Source organism: Prionailurus bengalensis, chromosome E1, assembly GCF_016509475.1.
Source record: "Prionailurus bengalensis isolate Pbe53 chromosome E1, Fcat_Pben_1.1_paternal_pri, whole genome shotgun sequence".
Classification (NCBI taxonomy): domain Eukaryota; kingdom Metazoa; phylum Chordata; class Mammalia; order Carnivora; family Felidae; genus Prionailurus; species Prionailurus bengalensis.
The window spans coordinates 2353684-2366283 of NC_057347.1; the positions used below are offsets into that span (position 1 = coordinate 2353684).

The 12600-nt window shown below is 56.0% G+C and overlaps 1 protein-coding gene across 2 annotated transcripts; it reads left to right on the forward strand.

Annotated features, from left to right (window-relative positions):
• Positions 1 to 4719: 4719 nt before the first annotated feature.
• LOC122484896 (tumor necrosis factor ligand superfamily member 12-like) lies at positions 4720 to 12569 on the forward strand. 2 transcript variants are annotated; one of them, XM_043582966.1, is made up of 7 exons: positions 4720 to 5059; positions 5218 to 5268; positions 5654 to 5729; positions 6431 to 6484; positions 6570 to 6605; positions 11531 to 11655; positions 11838 to 12569. In XM_043582966.1, exons 1-7 carry the CDS (start codon positions 4901 to 4903, stop codon positions 12087 to 12089), a joined length of 753 nt encoding a protein of 250 aa, XP_043438901.1. In that variant the 5' UTR covers positions 4720 to 4900; the 3' UTR covers positions 12090 to 12569. The 2 variants fall into 2 exon arrangements, with proteins under 2 accessions (XP_043438901.1, XP_043438902.1); XM_043582967.1 differs by having other exon boundaries at positions 4721 to 5059; positions 5221 to 5268.
• The last annotated feature ends 31 nt before the right edge of the window (positions 12570 to 12600 follow it).

Consider the following 12600-nt stretch of genomic DNA (forward strand, 5'->3'; position numbering starts at 1 on the left):
ACTAAAAAAATAAATTAAGAAAGAGTTTCTTCTTCAGTTTTGGAATTTTTCTAGTAGAGATTCTAATTGTTTTCTTTCTTCTTGTACTCTTTACCTATATAATATCTTTTTTTGTTTGTTTTTTTAAAGTTTATGGGGTGCCTGGGTGGCTCAGTTGGTTAAGTGTCTGACTTTGGCTTGGGTCGTGATCTCACAGTTTGTGGGTTCAAGCCCCGTGTCGGGCTCTGTGCTGACAGCTCGAAGCCCGAAGCCTGCTTCGGATTCTGTGTCTCCCTCTCTCTGCCCCTCCACCACTCATGCTCTGTCTCTCAAAAATGAATAAATATTTTTAAAAAATTAAAACAAAATAAAGATAAAGTTTATTTAAAACCTCAGGGCACCTGGGTGACCAGTTGGTTGGGCATGGAACTCTTGATCTCGGCTCAGGTCATGATCTCACAGTTCATGAGTTCGAGCCCCACACTGGGCTTTGCACTGACAGTGCTGAGCTGTTTGAGATTCTCTCTCTCCCTCTTTCTCTGTCCCTCCCCTGCACATGTGTGCATGCTCTCTCTCTAAATAAAAATAAACATTTTTAAAAAATAAATAAAGCGGGGCGCCTGGGTGGCACAGTCGGTTAAGCGTCCGACTTCGGCTCAGGTCATGATCTCACGGTCCGTGAGTTTGAGCCCCGCGTCGGGCTCTGTGCTGACGGCTCAGAGCCTGGAGCCTGCTTCTGATTCTGTGTCTCCCTCTCTCTCTGACCCTCCCCCGTTCATGCTCTGTCTCTCTCTGTCTCAAAAATAAATAAACATTAAAAAAAAAGAGAAACTTTTAACATCTTCCCTTTATTCCTGATGTTGTGAAATTTCACGAGGAAGTATCTACACATGGATAATTTTTCATTCATTAGCTTGAGCACCCAACAGACCCGTCCAGAATGAAGACAAGCCTTTCAGTTCTGGAAATTATCTCTGATCGTTTCCTAAGATATTTTTCTTCCCTCCCTTTTATTCAAATTCATTTTCTAGGATTCCTAATAACCGTATAGTCCTCCTGGATTGGTCGTCTGTGTTTTTTTCTCTCCCTGATTTCCCGCTTTTCATCTTTTTTGCTTTTTTAAGATTTTAATTTTAAGTGATCTCTATGCCCAATGTGGGGCTCAAACTTACAACAGCAAAAACAAAACAAAAAACAAAAAACAAACCCTTACAACCACGAGATCAAGAGTCACGTGCTCCACTAACTGAGCCAGCCAGATCTCTGTTTTTAATCTTTCTGTGAAACATTTTATTTTTATGGTGCCGCCTGGCTCGCTTAGTTGGAAGAGTGTGCAACTCTTGATCTTGGGGTGTGGGTTTGAGCCCCAGGTTGAGTGTAGAGATTACTAAAAAAAAATAAAAATTGTAAACAATTAAAAAGAGGCACCTGGTGGCTCAGTCGGTTGAGTCCAACTCTTGGGCTCAGCTCAGGTCTTGATTTCAGGGTTGTGAGTTCAAGCCCTGCATTGGGCTCTGCACTGGCATGAAACCTACTTAAAATTATTTTATTTTATTTTGCAACCATATTTTTAGCCACTGGGAAATATTGCTTTCTGATTGTTCCTTTTTCATGTAGTATCTACCTCTGATGTTATGAATGTTTTGTCTTCTTCAATCTCTTTAAGGGACGCCTGGGGGGCTCAGTCGGTTAAGCATCTAACTTCCGCTCTGGCTCTCTCTCTCTCTGCCCCTCCCCTGCTCGTGCTCTGTCTCTCTCTCTCTCTCAAAAATAAATTTAAAAAAAAAATAATAAAAACATTAAAAACAACAACAAAAAACAATCAGGGGCACCTGGCTGGCTCGTCGGGTAGAGCATGTAACTCCTGACCTTAAGGACATGAGTTTGAGCCCCGTTTTGGGTGTAGAGATTACCTTAAAAAAAAAAAAAAAGGCTAAAACAAATCAGCTGATTATCAATAGAAATATCAACTGACCGTTTACACTTTAAGACTGAGCCTCTCACCTTGTTGTGTAAATTCTCCATGATTCCACCCTAACCCTTACCTACCTTTATCAACAACCCCTGTTCCTGCCCCTGCATGGGAACACCTGCTTGAAACCAGACTTCAAGGTCTCAATAAATGTCATGGGCTTGCCCATTTCCCTATGAGGTGTCAGACCTTTGAGGGGCAAGCAATAAAGTCTAATTTGTCTTCTCAACAGTTTGTTCTAGTGACGTTTGGGGAACCAGCATTTGACGAGGTGCTGGGAACATAGTGAATAAAGTCCTCATAGAATTTACCTTCTAGAAATAGACGCTTCTTCTAGAAGCAGAAGCCAGAAAATATATAATTTTATACTTTACAATGTAGATGGGGAGATAGTAGCCAATCTATCATTATAAATTGTGAGAGCTGAGAAACCGATAAGGGGTACCAGAACAGAGAATGAGGGAAGTTTGGATCCTGTTTAGAAAAGATGATCTGGAAAACCCTCCAAAATGACTTGGAGCTGGGGTGGTCTGAGTGTCCCAAGTATGGGGAATAAAAGTGATGAGACCCTGAAGGAGGAAGGTAGGTCAGCAGGTTCCAGAACAAAAGGGCAGGACGACACAGAGCCTCAAGGCAGAAGGTTCTCCATACACTTCCCTTAGAATCACTGCTTTACCCTATTTAATTATTCCTCTTGCAACAGAATTGTTTGCTAATCCCTTTTCACTGCAAATGTGCTCAAGTGAATGTTAACAGGTGAAATGCATTCTTTTTAGTGTTTTCTTTGTTTTTTTTTTTTTTTTTTTTTGAGAGCGAGGGAGAGAGACAGTCCTAGTGAGGGGAGGGCAGAGAGAGGAAGAGAGAGAATCCCAAGCAGGCTTTGCACGCTCACCGAGGAGCCCGGCGAGGGGCTCGAACGCAGGAAACCGTGAGATCATGACAGGAGCTGAAACCAAGAATCCGAGGAGCCACCCAGGCGCCCCATGTGTTAAATGCATTCTTGAGGGTCCGGCTTTTACCAAATTCATTTATGGGGCTCTCATAGCTCTCCTTGAGCTCATCTAGGCCCTGTGATTACCGGAAGCAGCCCTTGTGTTTCCAGACACATGCATTTGGGGAACACTAACGGGGCGGAGGATGACGCAACCCACCGCCAGATGCTCACGTTTTTTAACTGACCACCAACTGATCTGCCCAGAGTAGCGAAAACAGGACCCACGTTAACCATGTCCTCGGGTTCTTTTCCAGTTCCTCATGATGGGGTTTTGAAGAGGGAAGGGGGTTCAGAGCTGAGCTGACAGCCAAGAAAGAATTCTTGAGACATCATTGGTGCAAAACAAGATGATTTTATTAAAGCACGGGGACAGGACCCCTGGGTAGAAAGAGCTGCCCCGAGGGGTGCCTGGGTGGCGCAGTCGGTTAAGCGTCCGACTTCAGCCAGGTCACGATCTCGCGGTCCGTGAGTTCGAGCCCCGCGTCAGGCTCTGGGCTGATGGCTCGGAGCCTGGAGCCTGTTTCCGATTCTGTGTTTCCCTCTCTCTCTGCCCCTCCCCCGTTCATGCTCTGTCTCTCTCTGTCCCAAAAATAAATAAACGTTGAAAAAAAAATTTTTTTAAAAAGAAAGAGCTGCCCCGGGGGTTGTGAAGGCTGCTTATATACTAAGGCGTTGGGGAGGTGAAGACCAAAGGGAGGTTTCCAGAAGGACTTTGATACGCCAAAGAGGACTCCTAAGATACCCAAGGCCCAGCCATTGTCAGGCTAAGGCTGTTTTCCCCTCCAGTGAGGCATCGACAGGAGGACGGTAGGGGCCTCCTGGAGAAATGTTCTCTGGATTTGCCTTAATGGGCTGCCGATTATCAGGACATTTAATGTCACCTGCCATTTTTTTTTTTTTTTAATTTTTAATGTTTTATTTTACACTTGAGACAGAGAGAGAGAGAGCAGGGGAGGGGAGGGGCAGAGAGACGCAGACAGAATCTGAAGCAGGCTCCAAGGCTCGGAGCTGTCAGCACAGAGTTCCAAGCAAGGCTTGAACTCACAGTGAGTTCATGACCTGACCCCAAGTCGGAGGCTTAATCCACGGAGCCACCCAGGCGCCCCATACCTATTTCCTTCTCGCCTGTGTTCCCCACATCACTAGGGAGGGGAGGGTGATGCTGGGGCTCCAGGAAACTGAGTCTACAGGTGTCTGGAGATGAGGCTATCGATAAGATTGCCTTTTTCTTGTATTTTACTAAAATATTTACAGGCTGATGGGAGACTCAGGTCCTGCACGACTGTGATCTCTATCAGTTAACCATTCGTTTTTCTTTCCTCTCCTTTGTTCTCGGGCGGCCGGGAGTGCCTGAGGAATAGCACACACATCCCATCTCGGGGGTGGGGGCAGGGGAGGGCGGGGAGGGGGGGGGATGGTGCTGGCTTGCGCTTGGCCCTCAATGGGCCTTAGGCTCTCTCATCACTTGCACGGAAGTACCGGCCTGCGGTGCAGCCGATAAAGTCCAAACTTGCTCTGGCCCCAACCACACCGCGCGGTGACCTCGGGCAGGAGCCTGAAATCAACTAGACCCGTCGGAGGCGCGGGAGTCCCGCCGCCGCCGCCAGCGCCGCCGCCGCCGCCGCCCCCGGGCCGGGTGGAGGCCCCGCGCGCCGCGCCCCCGCCGCCCGCGCCGCCCCCCCTCCCCCCCCCCAGGCCGGGGCCCCTCCCGCCAACCCCGGCCCCGCGGGCGCACGGGGCCGACGGCGCGGGCCTCCTCCCGGGGTCTGCGCGGTGCACGCGCCCGGCCGCCCGCGCCCCGGCGCACGAGCAGCGTCCGGCTTCCTGAGCGCTCCCCTCCCCGGGCGCGTCCGTCGCCCCTCCCTCTCCGCCGCCCGCTCCGCCCGCTCCCCCTCCCTCGCCCCCGCGGGTCCCGGGAGGGGGGGGCGGCGCGGCAGGCACAGCCCCCCGCCCCCATGGCCGGCCGTCGGAGCCAGAGGCGGAGGGGGCTCCTGGGGGAGCCGGGCACCGCCCTGCTGGCCCCGCTCGCGCTGGGCCTGGGCCTGGCGCTCGCCTGCCTCGGCCTCCTGCTGGCCGCGGTCAGCCTGGGGCGCCGGCCCCCGCCGCCCGCCCAGGTGAGGCCCCCGCGGCGCAGCCCTCCCGGGGCCGGCCCGGAGCCGCGTCTGCGGAGCGGCGGGCGCGGCCGGGTGGGCCGAGGGCTCGGGGCCAGGAAGATGGGTGGAGGGTGAGATGTCAGGTGGAGGAGGGCTGGGTGACGCTGCGTCCTTCCCAGCAGGAGCCTTCCCAGGGGGAGCTGGTGGCAGAGGAGGACCCGGACCCGCCGGTGAGTGGCCGTGGGCGGCGGGCGCGCGCGCCTGGGCGTGGGGAGCGTGTGCGAGCGGAGGGTGCGGGGTGTGCCCTGGCGGCGCCGGCCGCGCGTGTGCGCGGGGGTGTGCACCGCCGTGCACGGGTAAGCGACGGGGAGAGAGGGTGACGGCTGCGTGCGAGGGGTCTGGGTCACCTGAGTACGGAGTGTTTATTGGCCGCGGGTGAAGGGGGGGTATGAGACGGGGGGGGGGGGACCTTGCCTCCCCTTGGACCCCCCCTAAGGCTTCTGTGCCTGCTGCTGGCTGGTGCCTCTCCTGACGGGGCCCCCTGTCGGTCTCAGTTTACGTCTCTGCTGGTCCCCAGGCAAGACCCTGGTTTAGCCCTGCCCTTAATTCCCTTAGGAACTGAATCTCCAGCTAGAGGAAAGCCGAGATGCCGGGCCTTTCCTGAAGCGGCTGGCGCGGCCTCGCAGGAGCGGTGAGCACCCCTTATCCCACCTTCGGGAACAGGAACATGGACGGGGCTGCCGTGGCTTCTGCAGTCATTATTGCGTTTGTTTGCCCTAATAGCCCCACAAAGCGGGCAGAGCCGAAACCACGAACCTCACTGACAGGCGGGATGGAGAAACTGAGGCACAGACAGTGTTGGGGCGGGGCGGGGGGGGGGCGGTTCACAGTCATGCAACTAAGCAGTTGAGGCACGCTCAAACCTAGAATTCTGGCCCTCTCTCTGAAGCCTGTTCCATCACTTGGACCTGCTTCTCATTTCAAACCCTAAGCCAAATGGGAAGGAGGGATGGTCTGGGGTTAGGACAGCCCCTGGGGTCCTGATGGAGACACAGAGCGGCGTTGGGGAGTCAGGGGCCCCGGGCCCAAATAAGCTAAGAAACTTCTGAATGGGATGATCGTATGACTACAGGCCCAGGTTTGCACAGGACTGTCCCAGCTGACAAGTGTTTTGTCAGTGCGATTATTAATAGCAAGACTTTTGCTCTCAGAAACAACCCAGTTTGGATGAGAAATGATATAGTCATTCTACCTGTGGAGGGAGATAAGGCCCGAGGTTCTGAGGACAGGAGCCTGGACCAGAAGGGGGATGCTGGGCTTCTGAGAGGGAGAAGGGGCTGGAGAGTGGCTTCTGGGCACTATTTTGCCCATCTGTCTTTCCTTGATTCTCAGCACCCAAAGGCCGGAAAGCAAGGGCTCGCAGAGTGATCGCAGCTCACTATGAAGGTGGGTGATGGGGGAGCTATGCCCAGGGAGGGCGGGTGGTGGAGGGGCAGGCCAGGTCTCACCCACCCTTTCCTGTGTCTTACAGTTCACCCACGACCGGGACAGGACGGAGCGCAGGCCGGTGAGACCCCATTCCCACCTGCCCCTGCTCTCCCCTGCCCCCCACAGCACTGACCTCCTGGAGAAGGAGCCCCTCAAAACCTTTCCCTTCCCACCATCCTCCCTGCCTTCAGCTGGGGAACCCCAGAAGCCAGTTCAAGAAAATCTTCAGGGGCTCGGTTCTCTCAGCCCCCCACACGTGGACTTTGTCTGTGACCCAGGCGTGGGAACCCAGGCAGTCTGCCCCCACCCAAGCATTAGGCCTCGCTCTTGTGCAAGCACATTGGATTCTTCCCTCCTCTCCCCCCGCCACCCCCCTCCCGTATTCTATGAATCTTCACCACTCTGATCACTTTTCTCAAGATGTTTCTACTGGGCTCTTCTTTTCCACCTTTACCCGACCTTCCAACTCAGCACTATGACCTCAGAACCTCAAACCCGGTCTCTGGCCCCTTCCCCTCCCAGACTCTCCTCCCCCCCCCCCCCAACTACTCCATCCCACCTGCGTTGCCAAGGCCTCTAAGTGAAGTAGATAGATTCGGTATGCGGCTTGAAGCTAGCGGCTTGCTTATGAGTCGGCTGTGCGGGGGAAGGGGAAGGAAGGAATCACAAATGACTTCTAGGTTTTGAACTTGGGCATCTTTGGGAATCGTGATGCCATTTGTTTTTTTTTAACGTTTATTTATTATTGAGAGAGAGAGAGAGAGCATGAGCAGGGGAGAGGCAGAGAGAGAGGGAGACACAGAATCCGAAGCAGGCTCCAGGCTCCGAGCTGTCAGCGCAGGGCCCGACGCGGGGCTCGAACCCACGAACCGCGAGATCATGACCCGAGCTGAAGTCGGACGCTTCACCGACGGAGCCACCCAGGCGCCCCTAATGATGCCATTTATTGAGGTGGCGTTAACCAGGGGAGAAATGGGTTGGGAGATACGTAAAGTAATCATTAAGTGTTTAATAATCAGCCAGCGGCTTCCACAAATAGCTGGCCGGACATCGTGGGCCGGCTCAGGCTAGGTCAGGACGTGCATAGTCAGGCGTCACAGCCACAGACGTGGTATTGAGAGCTGTAGGATTGGATGAAACACCGCGAGGAAGAAGCACCCCCAGAGTGAGTTCCTGAGGCTCTCGGGACATCCAGAGGGGAGGCCAAAGACAGCCCAATGGACGCTGAGAAAAGCAGCCGGACAGAAGGGAAGAAACCGGGGAGGGGAGTGTCCTGTGATCTGGGAGAAGCCTCGGTCTCACCCAGGAGGGTGTGGCCATCTGTGCCCCATGCAGCTGAGTGGTCACATGAGATGACTGCTGGGTTTGGTAACCTTAAAAGTCAGCTGGTGACCTGGACGTGGGCGGTTTCAGTGGCCCCGTTAGGAGGGACGCCAGTGTGGATTGGGTTAAAAGAAAATGGGAACTAGGAATTGGAGACGGTGACAACCCTTTCTAGAAGTTTCTCTGTGACGAGCGGAGCAACAGGCCAGTAGCTGGAGGGAGCTGTGTATGGAGGAAGGGTGCAGTCCTTCTGGTGATGAGCAACCCCACAGGGGTCTTAGCCAACGGCTACTGAATGGAACATTCATCCAGTCTCTGCAATAGCCCTAAAAGGAAGCTGTCAGCACGGAGCCCGATGCGGGGCTCGATCTCACGAACTGCGAGATCATGACCTAAGCCAAAACCGAGAGGTGGGCGCTTAACCGACTGAGCCACCCAGGCGGCCCGGTAGATAGAGGCCACTTAACCTGTGTGAGGCCTCGAGGATACCCAGGGGTGGAGCCCGGGTTTGAACCCAGCCAGCGCGGGCTTGTGTCCCAGACATGCCTGGTGCGGGGGTGGGGGGGAGCCTGCAGGGCAGCGTCCAGGAAGGGGGCCAGGGGTGGGTTCCAGAACCGAGAGAGGAACACATCATCCCCTGGAGAATGTGACGACAGGTCAGTTTTTAGTGCTGGTGGGGGGACGTGAGGGAGCCCTTGCGTGATGACTTCTAGGTCCTCGGGAGAGTGAGGAGGGTGGGCGGGGGGTGAGCAGCGGTGGTACAAAACGCTTATCTTGAGGACTACAAGAGCGAGCTTCGTGGGGAGGAGCAGGAAGGCTGCCAGGCTATAAAGAATGTCCATTTGAGGTTTGTGGTGGTGACATTGGCGGACATCGTGGTCCCAGGGACCCCGTGCCCCCTGGCCACAACCAGCCTTCGCCCAGGCTGGTCCCATAGCGGGGCGCGCCCTCCCTCCTTCTCTCCCCCTCCTCTTCAGGCCCCAGGCCGGCCTTCCTCCCCTCCAGATGGGCCATTTATTTTAGCAGCTACCCAGACATTCATTCGTCCCCTGACGGAACACACACGCACTGAGCGCCTGCTGTTGGTAAGGACCGGGCCGGGCGCCCACGGGGGATGATACCCAGACCTGTTCGCGAGAAAAAGTCACTGCCTAGGAGAGGAGACAGGCATAGGGATTTGCAAGTTACGGTAGGCTGGGACAGGAACAAGAATGAAAGTAGCCAGAGGTAGGCGGTGGCGAAGAGGAAGACACCCAACTTTACAGTGGAGTCGGGATTCCTGTCTCAGAAAGGCGTGGACCCTGAAGCGCGAATGTAAGATGGACCAGGGGTCAAGGGCGTGCCAGGTGGAAGGAGCCGCTTGTGCCAAAGCCCCGAGTCTGGCAAGGGGATGATGAGGCCGGGCGACCAGGAGAAGCCTAGCGTGGTCGGAGGGAATTGCTGGCGGAACAGCATGAGACTCGAGGTTGGACAAGAATATGGAGCCGGGCCACACAGGCGTTCTGGAAGTCATTCCAAGGTCAAAGCAAGTAGAGGCAGGCTCACATCTGCGTTTTTGAAACCTCACTCCCCGTGGCTGTGTGTAGGGAATATACTGGAGCCGGGGACCGGGGAGACTGAGGGGGGGCCCGAGGAGGAAGGAGGCTGGGAAGAATCCCGGTGAGAGTGGCGGAGACCACACTGGGGGGGGCCGAGAGGGGCCTGGGTACCCCGTGGGGGCAAGAACCCGGAGCCAGATGCGGGAACAGAGACAGAAGGCGAGGCCGGGGTGGAGGGGCCGCGCTCAGTTTGGGTCCGGATGATGGTGACGGCACAGTGAGCGGGGTGGGGAGGACGCAGGAAAGAGCGGGGCTGGGGGCCCACATGGGAGTCTGCAGGGTGACGGGTATCTCGGAGGTGGGCAGGAGAACGCCCGCCAAGCGTTACCACGTCCTTGCGAAAGTAGCAAGGACAGCGCCCCGGGGCTGGCAGAGGGGGAAGGCCGCCAGCGAGGCCCGGGACAGCAGCCGCCAGAGCCACACGAAGCCACAGCCGGGGGGCCACGTGGGCCACCCCCCTCCTTCCTCCCACCAGTGTCCCCTGGGCGCCCACTCCGAGCAGGCCCAGCCCCGGGGGCCACGGCACAGTAGACAGTAAGGCCGGGTGGGACCCCACACTTCCTCCTGTGTAACTAAACCGGATGACTTCCTGCGACGGCGGCTGCTCCGAAGGCGGGGGGCCGTGGCGAGCAGGTGAAAGACAGGCCGGACTGGCCACGCCAGGGTGGCCGGGGAAGGGTTCCCAGCGGAGTCGGGATCTGGCCTAGGGAAGGTGCCAGGTGTGCGGCGGGAACAGGAAGGAGGCGGGAGTCCTGTGAGCTGGCGCAGCGAGAGAGAGGTGACATTGGAGAGGTGGACTGGGGCGGGCCTGGGAGGACCCGGGAAGCCACTTGAGTTGTGCGCTGTCATTTTAGTATTCACCTTCTTTGCAATTTGTAACTGGTCCAGCTCTAGAGTGGTGTTTTTTTGTTTGTTTGTTTGTTTTGTTTTTCCGGTACATCTTTATGGAGCTGTGCTTCAGGGTCCATACAATTCGCCCATTTAAACTCTATTTTTAAAAGTTTATTTACTTATTTTGGGGTGGGGGGGGCAGAGAGAGAGGGCAAGAGAGAGAATCCCAAGCAGGCTCCACGATCCCAGAGGAGCCCGACAAAGGGCTCAATCCCACGACCCTGGGATCACGACCTGAGGCAAAATCAAGAGTTGGACGCTCAATTGGCTGAGCCAGCCAGGCGCCCCCATAGCATTTCTTTTTGTGGTTGAATAATTTCTCATTGTATGGCTGTACCACAATTTTCCTTACCCATTCATCGTCTGATGGACACTTGGGTACCACTTTTTTTTTTAATGTTTATTTTTGAGAGAGAGAGAGAGCACAAGCAGGGGAGGGGCAGAGAGAGAGGGAGACCCAGAATCCGAAGCAGGCTCCAGGCTCCGAGCCATCAGCCCAGAGCCCGACGCGGGGCTCGAACTCACGGACCGCGAGATCGTGACCTGAGCTGAAGCCGGATGCCCAACCGTCTGAGCCACCCAGGCGCCCCTTGTTATTTTCAATTTTAATAACCCCAGTAGTATACGATTCAAGTACCATATATGGTCTCAAAGTAAAACAGACAAACAGTAGAGACAGGGGCTTCCGGGTGGCTCAGTTGGTCAAGCATCTGACCCTTGCTTTCAGCTCAGGTCATGATCTCAGGGTTCGTGGGATCAAGCCCCTCGACAGACTGTGCTGAACATGGAGCTTGCTTGGGATTCTCTCTCTCTCTCTCTCTCTCTCTCTCTCCCCCTCTGCTTTCCCCCCACTCATGGTCACTCCCCCCCCCAAATAAGTATTTAAAAAACTAGAGACACAAAATATCAAACCCCCCCCCCCCACCTCTCCTTCCATCTGGCTCTTCTCCCCAGAAGTGGCTGGTGACGGGTTGCTCCCGACCCCTCTGGTCACACATACGTTGCATTTCTGCACGGAACTTCCTATTACACTACAGGCTCCGTGGGCCGTGACTCCACCCGGGGCCCGGGGCCACGTGTCTGTCTTCCGGGCCCAGCGGGCCCCCGAGTCTTCTGTACCCGATGGGTCTTTGGGGAGTGTGAGGAAGTCCTGGGAAGGGACTCTCCCCGATCTCTGAACACCCACATTCAGGTGTGGACGGGACGGTGAGTGGCTGGGAGGAGGCCAAGATCAACAGCTCCAACCCACTGCGCTATGACCGCCAGAGCGGGGAATTTACAGTCACTCGGGCTGGGCTCTACTACCTGTACAGTCAGGTAACCCCACCTGGCTCCGGGGGGGAAGCGGGAACCGGGGGACAAGGGTCCGGGGCACGGGGCGGGGGCAGCTCCAGGTGGGCGGGGAGCTCGGGCTTTGGGCTGGGGTTGGGGGGGGGTGGATCCCTGGGTCACCGAGGACAGGGGACACGGAGACCGTGTCGCCTCCCGCCTCCCCGTAGGTGCACTTTGACGAGGGGAAGGCCGTCTACCTGAAGCTCGATTTGCTGGTGGACGACGCGCTGGCCCTGCGCTGCCTGGAAGAATTCTCCGCCACGGCCGCCAGCTCCCCGGGGTCCCAGGTCCGCCTCTGCCACGTGTCTGGGCTGTTGCCCCTCCGGCCAGGGTCCTCCCTGCGGATCCGCACCCTCCCCTGGGCCCATCTCAAGGCCGCCCCCTTCCTCACCTACTTCGGACTCTTCCAGGTTCACTGAGGGGCCCCGGTGGCGCCCCGGGCCCCACCCTCCGCTGCTCCTCGCCCCAGACCTGCCCCCCCTCTGCAGGCTGCTTGGGCTGTTCACGTGTTGCCACGCCACATAGATAACCCCCTTCTCCTCTGACACCCACTCCCCCCTGCACCTCACTAGCTCCTGAACCCCTGGTCTTTCGACGCCCCCCCCCCCCCCCATTTATCTCCTGACTCCCCGCCCTGGCCACAACCTCCCCACCCTGCCCCCGGACACTGTGTCTACTCTACTCTGGGTGAGGGTGGGTCCCCACCGCCTGTTCAGGCACTAAGAGGGGCTGGACGCCAGGGAGACTGAGATGGGGCCAGGAGTTCCCAAACGTGAGGGCTAAGAGCAAGACGAGATCCTTCCCGATAATTCCCTGTGGATTTTTAAAACAGATATTATTTTTATTATTATTGTGACAAAATGTTGATAAGTGAATATTAAAGAGAATAAGCCACGGTCTCTCTCTCTCTTTTTTTTTTTTTAATGTTTT

Bases quoted from the DNA above. Each gene is read 5' to 3' on its own strand.
- LOC122484896 (XM_043582966.1), top strand. From the start codon at position 4,901: ATGGCCGGCCGTCGGAGCCAGAGGCGGAGGGGGCTCCTGGGGGAGCCG. The intron at 5,269-5,653 runs GTGAGTGGCCGT...TAATTCCCTTAG, and splicing joins AGGAGGACCCGGACCCGCCG to GAACTGAATCTCCAGCTAGA. The intron at 6,606-11,530 runs GTGAGACCCCAT...ACCCACATTCAG, and splicing joins ACAGGACGGAGCGCAGGCCG to GTGTGGACGGGACGGTGAGT.